At 43.6% G+C, this 15080-nt stretch overlaps 1 protein-coding gene across 1 annotated transcript; it reads right to left on the reverse strand.

Annotated features, from left to right (window-relative positions):
• Positions 1-33: 33 nt before the first annotated feature.
• On the reverse strand, positions 34-997 carry LOC131950517 (227 kDa spindle- and centromere-associated protein-like). Its single transcript, XM_059312708.1, has 2 exons — positions 950-997; positions 34-795 (listed from the first exon to the last, which is right to left on the reverse strand). Exons 1-2 carry the CDS (start codon positions 995-997, stop codon positions 34-36), a joined length of 810 nt encoding a protein of 269 aa, XP_059168691.1.
• Between the last annotated feature and the right edge of the window lie 14083 nt (positions 998-15080).

Below are 15080 nucleotides of genomic sequence, written 5' to 3' on the forward strand. Positions count from 1 at the left end.
TATGTCAGACAGCAGGACCTATTGGTGGGGATGCTACTGGGTACTTTCAATCACCGCATACACACACGTGAGCTGGTTACAGAATTTGTCCACGTCTTCTAGCTTTGTGTCCACGTCTTCTAGCTTTGTGTCAACGTCTGCTAGCTTTGTGTCCACGTCTGCTAGCTTTGTGTCCACGTCCTCTAGCTTTGTGTCCACGTCTTCTAGCTTTGTGTCCACGTCCTCTAGCTTTGTGTCCACGTCCTCTAGCTTTGTGTCCACGTCTTCTAGCTTTGTGTCCACGTCTTCTAGCTTTGTGTCCACGTCTTCTAGCTTTGTGTCCACGTCCTCTAGCTTTGTGTCCACGTCCTCTAGCTTTGTGTCCACGTCTGCTAGCTTTGTGTCCACGTCTTCTAGCTTTGTGTCAACGTCTGCTAGCTTTGTGTCCACGTCTGCTAGCTTTGTGTCCACGTCTGCTAGCTTTGTGTCCACGTCTGCTAGCTTTGTGTCCACGTCTGCTAGCTTTGTGTCCACGTCCTCTAGCTTTGTGTCCACGTCTTCTAGCTTTGTGTCCACGTCCTCTAGCTTTGTGTCCACGTCCTCTAGCTTTGTGTCCACGTCTTCTAGCTTTGTGTCCACGTCTGCTAGCTTTGTGTCCACGTCTTCTAGCTTTGTGTCAACGTCTGCTAGCTTTGTGTCCACGTCTGCTAGCTTTGTGTCCACGTCTGCTAGCTTTGTGTCCACGTCTGCTAGCTTTGTGTCCACGTCTGCTAGCTTTGTGTCCACGTCCTCTAGCTTTGTGTCCACGTCTTCTAGCTTTGTGTCAACGTCTGCTGGGTGTGTGTCAGATATGACCTGGTTTGACCACTAGGCCACCGTCCCATCAGTCATTTCTCGCCTGAACCACACAAACTGCTCACCATCACGCTAACCAGCCATCACTCTATGGCTGTAGTCATCAGCAACTGACGTGGTTATAGCCCCTGCTCCATGTGACGTGGTTATTGCCCTGCTCCATGTGACGTGGTTATGGCCCCTGCTCCATGTGAGGTGGTTATAGCCCCTGCTCCATGTGACGTGGTTATCGCCACTGCTCCATGTGACGTGGTTATCACCCCTGTTCCATGTGACGTGGTTATGGCCCCTGCTCTATGTGACGTGGTTATGGCCCCTGCTCCATGTGACGTGGTTATCGCCCCTGCTCCATGTGACGTGGTTATGGCCCCTCGTCCATGTGAGGTTGTTATGGCCCCTGCTCCATGTGACGTGGTTATCGCCCCTGCTCTATGTGACGTGGTTATCGCCCCTGTTCTATGTGACGTGGTTATAACCCCTGCTCTATGTGACGTGGTTATCGCCCCTGCTCTATGTGACGTGGTTATCGCCCCTGCTCCGTGTGACGTGGGGGACCACTGTATTTTCAAGTACTGAGGCATTGTAAATATTAATTTTACATTAATAAACATGGCATATTTCTTAAGAATTATGTAATACATACACATACACATATTTACAAGATTGTATATATATATATATATATATATATATATATATATATATATATATATATATATATATATATATATATATATATGTGTGTGTGTGTGTGTGTGTGTGTGTGTGTGTGTGTTTGTGGCTGTGTGTGAATGAAAAGAATGAGGGCAAATATTTTCGAAAATCCATTAAAAAAATATCAGCCAGCATTAACCAGGTGTCTGACCTACTTAGGAAGAATTAGATGAAACAGTTTCAAAAGTCGGATGTAGCAAAACAAAATATTGGCATAGAAGAAATACAAAATTTTCCTCTGACTCTGAGATTTGTAATACTCTGTAGAGCCGGGATGTTGCTGTGATAGTTTGTACAGCCGAGATGTTGCTGTGTTGTACGGGTACACAGATTGTGTTGGCTTGGATTTATAAGATGAAATAAATCTAGACCTGAAACTTCCAGAAGATAACACAAGCGTATTAGGTGCAGTAGAGTACAGCAAACATCTATGTCAGACGTGACCGGCCCTAGAGCAGGGGAAGTAGAGTTCAGTGGACCGCTGATGTTTTTATCTGGCCAATGCTGGGTTGCCAGCGAGAAGTGGGATGTGGAACTCAATTGGCCATAATGTGATCTAGGGCCAGATAGGCGTTGAAAGCCCATCCACGTATACACACTCACATACATACACACACGCACACACACACACACACACATATTTACATATATAGTTACTGTGTGTATTTTGACCGTACAAGTGAAATGTGTATCCCACCACAGAACACTGTAGAAAACATGTTGTTGTACTGTTCTCATTAAATGAAGCCATGCCGCAAGTACAAACCACCAAGAAAAATGCCACATGCTGTTTCGATAAAATAAACTATTTAGGCAAATAGTCGTCGGTAAGGTGAAAGATCAAGGACCTTCTGATTCAAATACGAGGCATCTCAATCTGTGGAACTGCAGGGCCGATGCTTGTTGCATGATTTCAGATCTCAAACTGTGAGGCTATTGATCCCTGCATGATTTTAGTTGCATTATGGGGGTGGGGGTGGGAGGTGTGGTAGGGGGGGGTGTGGCATTGTCCATAGAATGTCACTAATCCTCTAAGATTACAAAACATATGCAAACAACTATATTTATTTTCTCATTTCATAACTGTGTGATAGATTTATTTTGTCACTGTTTCTTTATTTCAGAAATCAAGAAATGTCTTTTTTCCAGAACTCGAGAAATGTCTTTATTCCAGAAATCAAGAATGTCTTAAGTCCTGCATCAAATATTTATTCCTCGCTCGGCCTCCTGGGAAATAAATATGAAAGTTGCAGATGGCGGCAGTCTAGAGAAGCATCAGAACTCTTGTTGTTTTTGTAGGTGAGTTCTTATAAGTCACGTGATGGTATGTGTCACATTGTGTTCTGTGACGTGTCACGTGACGAACTATGTCACGTTAAGTAATGTAGTACGACACGGCAACTAATGTAGTACGACACGTCAACTAATGTAGTACGACACGTCAACTAATGTAGTACGACACGTCAACTAATGTAGTACGACACGTCGAGTCATGTAGTACGACACGTCGAGTCATGTAGTACGACACGTCGAGTCATGTAGTACGACACGTCGAGTCATGTAGTACGACACGTCGAGTCATGTAGTACGACACGTCGAGTCATGTAGTACGACACGTCAACTAATGTAGTACGACAGGTCAAGTAATTTAGTACGACAGGTCAAGTAATGTAGTACGACACGTCCGCTTCGTTTTGCTACAATATCTCTTCTCTCGCTACTTTTACTTCAACTGAATGCGGAATGTCAAAAAGTTTTAGCCGTGTCGACATAGCCACTGCTATATCACGTGGTATTGGTGAGTACATCTGTAGTTTGGTGTGTGTGTGTGGGGGGGGGGGGGATAGACATTCAACATGAGCACTCAGCAGACGGTATGACGTAAGCCAGCCATCAAAAAGATACTCTTACAAATTTTTTTTTCTCAAAAACTGGATTTAACAGTTCCACGCAATAAAAAAGATCAGATTTACAAGTTTCAATAAAGTATTTTAAAGTAGGATTAGCATCTTTTCAGCTGAAGAAACTTGATTTAAACAAGCTGAATTGATAGAATTTGACACATTTAAATAGACATTAAAGGATTGTCAGAGGATTTACGGTTCTATTTGTAGCGGTGCAGACGACACGACATAATAAATGGATGAGATCACGTGATGGAGACATGTGATCACGAGGTTTGTTTTATTTTAGGGGAGTGGTTGAACATCTCGTCTCTTTGCCAGGTGAAGTAGAGCTGAGCAATAATTGTTGACCGCTGAGTGTGATGATTCTACATTACAAATGGACTTTAGTTTGATAAAACAGCTCTGGGTAAATACGTTTGTTACGTTTGTGTATGTGTGTGTGTGTGTGTGTGCGTGTGTGTGTGTGTGGTCAAGTACCGATTGGAACATGGGATCCCTAGGACAGATGAAGTAGAGTTTGTCTGTAGCTATGCTGTATGGACTATATGATTTTTTAAACTCTAGTCAGGTACTTTATAGAGCTGAGTGTACTCTAGAGCGACCTGGCCCCAGGGATCTGAACTCAACAAGCTGGAGTCGCCAAAAGTGCTCTCACACTCGACCGCCCCGCCGTATCGTATTCAAAATATTTATTCAAACTTTAACGTTTTGTATTCACATATTATTTTCTCACTTCGATCCTATTTTGAATTATGCAATCATTTTAAAATGTACAATTTACCCAATAAGACATCTCTTGTCTAACATTTAAAAAATGTTTGTAAGACAAAGTCTGAATTATGTTTCCATAAAAACCCCATAAAACGGAGAATCATTAATTGAGCTTATATAATATGTCTAATGGAAGCGAGATATTTTATTCATAAACTTTTAGTTTAAAGCGCAATTTTCTTGTTTTTCATCTAAGGTAACGAATATGGACTAAAAAACTTTGAGAGAAAATAAACCCTGTTTTCTAACCTTGGCTAACTCTAAAATAGTACATTGGTACGCTACAGATAAAATAGTTCTTTGGGAAAAAAACATTATTTGATCTAATTCATAAACAAAAACGTCTGCACAAGTCAAAACAAAGATGTGCACATAAAAAAAGATGTGCACATAAAAAAAGATGTGCACATCACAACAAAGATGTGCACATCAAAAGAAAGTTGAACACGTCAAAACGTTTTGAATTGTGTAGGAAACTAATCTAGCTTTAATTTAAGCAGCGGAGTAAAACTGTCCAAGTAATTTAGGATTTTAAATATAAAATGGCGACTGACTTATCGAATATCGATTTTAGTGTAGGCCTACCTATTATAATAAGCAAACAGGTAGCCTAATTGTTTTACACAGATGTTTGATTGTATATATGTAGTGTATGTCGTTTTGTCTCATATGTCACAAAGAAACATTTGTCGCTTTTCTCATAGGACTTTTTTTTGTCTCAACTGTCGTTTTGTGAAATTAGTCATTTTGTGACATTTGTCAGTTTGTCACTTTGTCACATTTGTCACATTCGCCAGTTTGTCACATTTGTCAGTTTGTCATATTTTGACAAGTGTCGTGACGTTACACGTGTCGTTTTGTCACATATTTCTTATAGACACACCTGCTGTCAACATGACCTTTCTGCACTGAGACCAACAACTTCATGAAACTAAACACGTCCTGATTTAAATCTGCCACCCTGATCCCATATTGTTTTATGAAAAAATTCTTCTTGACATGAATTTTTGATTCTTCAAAAAGTTAATGACGCAACTTCCGGTGCTTGTTGTGTCTCAAATCAAATTCCAGACAATTTCTGGTCGTCTGCTCTTCCCGTCAGCAGACGACAAATGTCAGGAAATGGTTTACTTAACGGAGTGTCGGGGTCATCAGGTACAATTTGGGAGTGTTGGGGTCTTTGGGTACAATTTGGGAGTGTCGGGGTCTTTGGGTACAATTTGAGAGTGTCGGGGTCTTTGGGTACAATTTGGGAGTGTCGGGGTCTTTGGGTACAATTTGAGAGTGACGGGGTCTTTGGGTACAATTTGGGAGTGTCGATGTCATCAGGTACAATTTGGGAGTGTCGGGGTCTTTGGGTACAATTTGGGAGTGACGGGGTCTTTGGCTACAATTTGGGAGTGACGGGGTCTTTGAGTACAATTTGGGAGTGTCGGGGTCTTTGGGTACAATTTGAGAGTGACGGGGTCTTTGGGTACAATTTGGGAGTGTCGATGTAATCAGGTACAATTTGGGAGTGTCGGGGTCTTTGGGTACAATTTGGGAGTGTCGGGGTCTTTGGGTACAATTTGGGAGTGTCGATGTAATCAGGTACAATTTGGGAGTGTCGGGGTCTTTGGGTACAATTTGGGAGTGTCGGGGTCTTTGGGTACAATTTGGGAGTGTCGGGGTCTTTGGGTACAATTTGGGAGTGACGGGGTCTTTGGGTACAATTTGGGAGTGTCGGGGTCTTTGGGTACAATTTGGGAGTGTCGATGTAATCAGGTACAATTTGGGAGTGTCGATGTAATCAGGTACAATTTGGGAGTGTCGGGGTCTTTGGGTACAATTTGGGAGTGTCGATGTCATCAGGTACAATTTGGGAGTGTCGATGTAATCAGGTACAAATTGGGAGTGTTTGGGTCTTTGGGTACAATTTTGGAGTGAGGTGCTTGAAACATGAATTGTTTTTTCTTGTGGGTGTCATAAAAGATCATGTAACTCAGTTTCATCAAGAAAAAAAGACCGATGTTTTTATCTTGATGAAACTGAATGCCAGTTGACCGGTACAATAATTGTCAACTGATCTAACAACACACACGCCAACCAACGTCTGCGTGCATCATAGGAAGATAAGGCACTGGGAACACACTCTCAAGTTCGAGGACAAAAACGTTAGAAATTTTTTACCTATCTGTCCCAAAATTCTGTCAGCTTCCACTTGAAAGAGCGTGTAATCGAATATATTTGAGCCGATATCTCGCAGATGCTCGCTGTCTTCTCGAGTTATCTCGCTGTCTTCTCGCGTTATCTCGCTGTCTTCTCGCGTTATCACGCGGCCTTCCGATGATCCCGTCCCGACGAATTCGATCTCTTCCTGGCCGGCGATCAGCCATTGGCAGCTAATCGCCGAACTGGCGTGTCCACTCGAAGCATGACGTCATTTCCGTAATCTGAATGCCATGTTTGGGTGTGTATAACATGGAGCCATGTCTCAAGGTCACGTTCTTGTGAACCAGGTTAAAAGGTCAAATCTCATCGGGATAAGGTCTTTTATTCAGTGTTGTAAAAAAATTATTTTGTATTAAATAGAAACTAGTAAAATGTAAAAAAAAAATAATTAGAAATTAAAAAGTTGCTTTTGTGCGCCTCCACTAAATAATAAATAAAATGACATTTTAAGTAAAGGATTATCTTTTGTCATCGTTTACTTTTTGTTGAGTGGACGAGATAAAATGTAAAACTAGCTTTACACATTTGTTGTATGGGTCCTACATGATAGTTTCTAAATCATCAGATGGAAACATTTTTATACTTGAAGTAACCTTTAATCAACAGATAGAAACATTTTTATACTTGAAGTAATCCTAAATCATCATACAGAAATATTTTTAAACTTGAAGTAACCCTAACAAAACCCGCTGATGATAAAATATTTGACCTTATAAAACATAAACAACAGATCAGATTCAGCGTTGATGCCCAGCTGATATTATACTTTTTGACCTCTATAAATTAATGTAAACAATTTTTATCAAGTTTAATAAATAAGATGTCTCAAGTTCTGTAATTAAACATCACATCAAGATTCACAGCTAATTTAATTACTAAATGGAAACAAACCAGTATAAGTTTTAATCACGTGACGTAAGCTAAGTCTAATTAGACAAACACAGACGCGTGGGAAGATTCCTTGACCTACTTACAAACAGCGTGGGTCACGTCATCGAATTTAGTTTTAGCTAAATTGATTCTAGAAAATTTCACAATTATGGAGAGTAATTCTTTTGAAAGACGCATTTTACCTTTTATGTTTTTCCCCAGCTATATTAAAGTCAGCCACTAATCCCAGTCAAGGATGGAACCTTGCAATATTTTATATCGTTTATCTGAGAAAGTATCAGGGTCTTGCAAATTTTCCGATGGCGCTTTCTTCCGTTTACGCAATTTTCTTATCGCCCTTTCTTCCGTTTACGCAATATTCTAATCGCGCATTCTTCTGTGTACGCAATATTTTGAATACGCATGTTTCGAGGAGCGAATGTTCGTGTGCATCCCAGTCAGGTTGCATCAAGATGAGCTTTTGAAGTGTTGAACTACATGTTAAACATGAATCACATAGTTAGAGCAGTACCATAAAACACCCGACAAAATGAAATTCTGGAAGAAAAAAATGTCTTTTCTTAGATAACTTACTATAGATAATCTACACCAACCGGAAGTGATTTATTAGAACTAACCCAACACAACACTACCATAGCACGGCATGTAGGTCAAGGTGAACCCAAGGTCACAATAGAGCTCTGTGTCTGGACAGTTGTCCCCAAATTTAGTTGATTTAACGTTGCCAGTCCATTAAGTCAAGTTTCAGGACTGGAAGTTGGGTTCTGGGGAGTTGGCTAGAACCAGCCCGGACATTGAACTGGAGAACTAAATGGATTGGTCGACGGAGGATTTCGTCATACCGGAAATACCAAAACGTTAAGTGTATGACATCTGAAGGCTTGGAGAAACCCGTACTCCAATTACTCTACAAGGACAGGAAGTGACGCAACTAACGTCTGCTTCACTTTCTGTCAACACTTTGGGTATCGATTCCAATTCAGGGTAACCCAAACAGAAATTTGACTCACACGTTTTGAGGAACCGTGTTTCTGGAAGAAACACTGTTGAAGAGTACGATTCCAACCAACTACGGTGAATGTTAGTTACTGAATCTACTGTTAGTGAAGTCTTATAGATACAAAGGCGTTTATTACACAACTTTCTTCGCCATGATGTTTCACGATGTTCCACATTATTTCATGATGTTTCACGATGTTCCACGTTATTTCATGATGTTTCAGGATGTTCCACGTTATTTCATGATGTTTCACGATGTTCCACGTTATTTCATGATGTTTCAGGATGTTCCACGTTATTTCATGATGTTTCACGATGTTCCACGTTATTTCATGATGTTTCAGGATGTTCCACGTTATTTCATGATGTTTCACGATGTTCCACGTTATTTCATGATGTTTCAGGATGTTCCACGTTATTTCATGATGTTTCACGATGTTCCAAGTTATTTCATGATGTTTCAGGATGTTCCACATTATTTCATGATGCTTCATGGTGTTCCATGATGTTCATGTCACAGATCTAGTGCCAGCTACTGACGCCACTGACAGATTTAGTGCCAGCTACTGACGCCACTGACAGATTTAGTGCCAGCTACTGACGCCACTGACAGATTTAGTGCCAGCTACTGACGACACTGACAGATTTAGTGCCAGCTACTGACGACACTGACAGATTTAGTGCCAGCTACTGACGCCACTGACAGATTTAGTGCCAGCTACTGACGCCACTGACAGATTTAGTGCCAGCTACTGACGACACTGACAGATTTAGTGCCAGCTACTGACGCCACTGACAGATTTAGTGCCAGCTACTGACGACACTGACAGATTTAGTGCCAGCTACTGACGCCACTGACAGATCTAGTGCCAGCTACTGACGACACTGACATGAATGACACGACATCTCCTGCGCGCGGTGACGCTCTCAATGAACGTGTAACGCGATAGGCTAATGATGTACTTTAGCCGTCCAATCAGATTTCTCGATCATTAGACAAAAAAACTCTATCATTAGCTGAAGCACTGACACACTTTTAAAAAAAAAAAAAAAACACCAGGTGACCTGATTTTTTTAAATCGTTAAATATTTCGAGGGTTAACAAGAATAAGGAGAATCCACCAAACATTGGATAGGACCTTCACGACAATTCACCAAACATTGGATATAAGTGGACCTGCACGACAATTCACCAAACATTGGATATAAATGGAGCGTTAGGATCTCGCGAAAATTTAATGAGACTCATGACATCAGCATACAATATCCTCCGGTAATTGGACTGGTCGGGTGGAATAAATCAAAATATTCACCTCATTCAGCCACGGGCGATTGGAATTGCTGATATATATATATATATATATATATATATATATATATATATATATATATATATATATATATATATATATATATATATATATATATATATATATATATATATATATATATATATATATATATATTTGCAGATCTGTTATTCAGTTCACTTTAATCTAACAAACACCAGCTGCCAATGTTATCTGGAGAACAAGTACAACATAATCAAGACTCGTGTCATATCTGTCGACAGAAACAAAGCCTTTCAACAAATTTGTCACCTTTCATCTACAAATCTATTTTCGCTTCCAGCCAATCCTACACTTCCACAATTACACGCTTTCTATTTTCATTGGCTGTTTCCAACAAACACAGCCAACGAAGTTTACTTTAGAAAGGAAGTCCCTCTAGAATTCATTGGTATGTAAATAACTTTTCGAATTCCCGATGGGCCCCAAGTGTTCTATTTTTAGCTTTGTTTTGATGTGAACTCGGCCATTGTCTTCCGGTGACCTATAAATATCTAAGAGAACGCCGTACTTTAATTCATCCCTCCCCTCTGTTTTATTCATAATCATAGCTTGCAAATATCTCTGGGTGAGCTCTAGGGGACCTCGAGGGGGGGGGGGGGGGTGTTCTCATGAGGAGAATGTACAGCGATGAGTCTTTCAAGAGGAGTCAACAAAATGGGATATCAAGAAGAGTCATCTCAGGACGTTGGGCACGCTCCTTACTTAGTTTTTGTTAATGGGTCAGGTTGTGTATGTTATTGTGAGAAGTGTGTGTGTGATGTTACCCTGGCCTATGCCCCCCGCCCCCCCCCCAACCGTTGGTCACGTGATCCACCCTGTGTTTACAGTCCATCAGTCCCTGACGTCTGCTGTAGCTCTGGTCCCCCCCCCCCCCCCCCCACGGGGACGACAAAATTGGCGCCACTTTTGTCTCTGAGTCAAACCAGATGGCCTACACACCTCCTTTACACCAGATGGCCCACACACCTCCTTTAAAAAATACTTTTAGCTTTTCGAATGCTTCGTTACTAAAAATAGGTTCGATGATTTCAGTAAAGCGATTATGTAACATAGATTTGAGCGTTTAAATCAAACATTTAAAGCTTGTATTTCAGTAACCACACACAACACGACACACACAACACAACACACACAACACGACACACACACAACACGACACACACAACACGACACACACAACACGACACACACAACACGACACACACAACACGACACACACAACACGGCACACACAACACAACACACACAACACAACACACACAACACAACACACACAACACGACACACACAACACGACACACACAACACGGCACACACAACACACAACACGGCACACACAACACGACACACACAACACGGCACACACAACACGACACACACAACACGGCACACACAACACGGCACACACAACACACAACACGGCACACACAACACGGCACACACAACACGGCACACACAACACAACACACACAACACGACACACACAACACGACACACACAACACACAACACGGCACACACAACACAACACACACAACACAACACACACAACACGGCACACACAACACGACACACACAACACACAACACGGCACGCACAACACAACACACAACACGGCACACACAACACGACACACACAACACGGCACACACAACACGGAAACACACAACACGACACACACAACACGACACACACAACACACAACACGGCACACACAACACGACACACACAACACGACACACACAACACACAACACGGCACACACAACACGACACACACAACAAACAACACGGCACACACAACACGACACACACAACACGACACACACAACACGACACACACAACACACAACACGACACACACAACACGGCACACACAACACGGCACACACAACACACAACACGGCACACACAACACGACACACACAACACTCAACACGGCACACACAACACGACACACACAACACGACACACACAACACGGCACACACAACACACAACACGGCACACACAACACACAACACGGCACACACAACACGACACACACAACACACAACACGGCACACACAACACACAACACGGCACACACAACACGGCACACACAACACACAACACAACACGACACACACAACACGACACACACAACACGGCACACACAACACGGCACACACAACACGACACACACAACACGACACGACACACACAACACACAACACACAACACGACACACACAACACACAACACGACACACACAACACGACACACACAACACGACACACACGGCACACACAACACGACACACACGACACACACAACACGGCACACACAACACAACACACACAACATACAACACACAACACGACACACACAACACACAACACGACACACACAACACGACACACACAACACGACACACACGGCACACACAACACGAACACACGGCACACACAACACGACACACACAACACGACACACACAACACGACACACACAACACGACACACACAACACGACACACACAACACGACACACACAACACGACACACACAACACACAACACGACACACACAACACGACACACACAACACGACACACACAACACACAACACGACACACACAACACGACACACACAACACGACACACACAACACGGCACACACAACACGACACACACAACACACAACACGACACACACAACACGACACACACAACACGACACACACAACACACAACACGACACACACAACACGACACACACAACACAACACACACAACACGACACACACAACACGGCACACACAACACGACACACACAACACGACACGACACACACAACACACAACACACAACACGACACACACAACACACAACACGACACACACAACACGACACACACAACACGACACACACAACACACAACACGACACACACAACACGACACACACAACACAACACACACAACACGACGCACACAACACGACACACACAACACGACACACACAACACGACACACACAACACAACACACAACACAACACGACACACACAACACGGCACACACAACACGACACACACAACACGACACACACACACGGCACACACAACACGACACACACAACACGGCACACACAACACGACACACACAACGCGACACACACAACACAACACGACACACACAACACGACACACACAACACGACACACACAACACGACACACACAACACGACACACACAACACAACACGACACACGGCACACACAACACACAACACGGCACACACAACCCGACACACACAACACGACACACACAACACGACACACACAACACGACACACACAACACGACACACACAACACAACACACAACACACAACACGGCACACACAACACGACACACACAACACGACACACACAACACAACACGGCACACACGGCACACACAACACGACACACACAACACGACACACACAACACAACACGGCACACACGGCACACACAACACGACACACACAACACGACACACACAACACGGCACACACAACACGGCACACACAACACGACACACACAACACGACACACACAACACGACACACACAACACGACACACACAACACGACACACACAACACGACACACACAACACGGCACACACAACACGGCACACACAACACGACACACACAACACGACACACACAACACGACACACACAACACGACACACACAACACGACACACACAACACAACACACAACACGACACACACAACACACAACACGACACACACAACACAACACACACAACACGACACACACAACACGACACACACAACACGACATACTGTTGCTGGCACGTACACGCTAACTTGACACATACACGCCTATGTCAACTTTACAACACACCAAATGTGTACATCATTTGTTATTGAACTGCTTCACATGTTTCATAAGAACCGTACGATTCAATATATTCCCGGGAATCAACTTACTCAAAATAGGGGGTCGGCGTGGTCGAGTCGGTAAAGCTCATGGCTACTAAACCGAAAAGTCTCGAGTTCGCACTCTCGGCTCAGGCTGCTAGCTGGGGACAGCCACTCTTCTACGACAACTCCAAAATCAAATAACTGCTGCCTTGTAGTTTATTCTTGGCTCTAAAATGCTATAGATGCAAATCCAAAAAGAAAAGCAGGCTAAAATAACCAGTTGAGACTTAATTGTGTTGAAGTCGTGAAAAGTCTCGAGTTCTCTGGCAGATAAGGCTCGATCCCTTCCAACACTAAAAAATTAAGATCGAAGATGAACCCAATCAAAAGATCGATCAACTGATATTGTAAGAATAATACAAGGAAAACAAAAACAGTGATCAAGTAATGAACGAAACCAACATGGGCTATTATGGTCCCTGGTCCTTACTTACCTCCCCCCCCCCCACACACACACACACATGTTAAATCCGCTCTAGAGATTTCTATTTTTCACAAAAGTTCCTTTACATTTTTCACACCTCCAAACTAGGGCACGGCGGGGCGAGATGTACAAAAGATCACGTGACCGTTTTTACCCCTGTCACGTGCGCCCTTCGAGTGCTGCCATCTTTTGTTTCTAACCTCGCTCCACTCACGCCATGAAATGGACTTTTAAAATGGTTTAAAATTGATGAATGCAAATGTATGCTAATTTATTCGTACCCGGTTGTCCTACAGACCGCAGCATCATTATCAGCCTACCTCATCAGTACACCGACCCCCAGAACCCATCGGTATACCGACACCCAGACCCCAATATGTTCACTTACCCGACCCTATACAGAAACCTATTAGTACACCGACCCCCAGACCCCCAGACCCCCATCAGTACACCGACCCCCAGACCCCCATCATTACACCAACCCCCAAGCACCTTCACTTCACCGACCCCCAGACCCAATTTGTACGCCAACCCCCAGACCCCCATCAGTCCACTGACCCCCAGACCTCATCGGTACAACCGACCCCCAGACCCCCATTAGTACACCGACCCACCCTAAACAGGCTCCCCGACCCCAACAACATACTGACCCCACGTGACAACCCCGACCCCCCCCCCCCTTCCCTGACACGAGACCGGAAGGAACATGTTCCCTCCCAGTTCCCAGTTCCCACAAGTTTATTTGTGACTTGCCAGTGTGGTCACCGCCCTGATCCCTCCCTGACCCGCCCCGCCCCCTGACCTCTAGGGCCATGGTCTTGATTGGTGAGCTTTATAGTGGTCTACGTCAGTCAGTCAGTCAGTCAGTCAGTCAGTCAGTCAGTCAGTCAGTCAGTCAGTCAGTCAGTCAGTCAGTCAGTCAGTCAGTCAGTCCAGTCAGTCAGTCAGTCAGTCGGTCGGTCGGTCGGTCGGTCGGTCGGTCGGTCGGTCGGTCGGTCAGTCAGTCA

This window comes from Physella acuta, unplaced genomic scaffold (assembly GCF_028476545.2).
Source record: "Physella acuta isolate Inbredline_101_S28 unplaced genomic scaffold, ASM2847654v3 ptg000769l, whole genome shotgun sequence".
Lineage (NCBI taxonomy): Eukaryota > Metazoa > Mollusca > Gastropoda > Physidae > Physella > Physella acuta.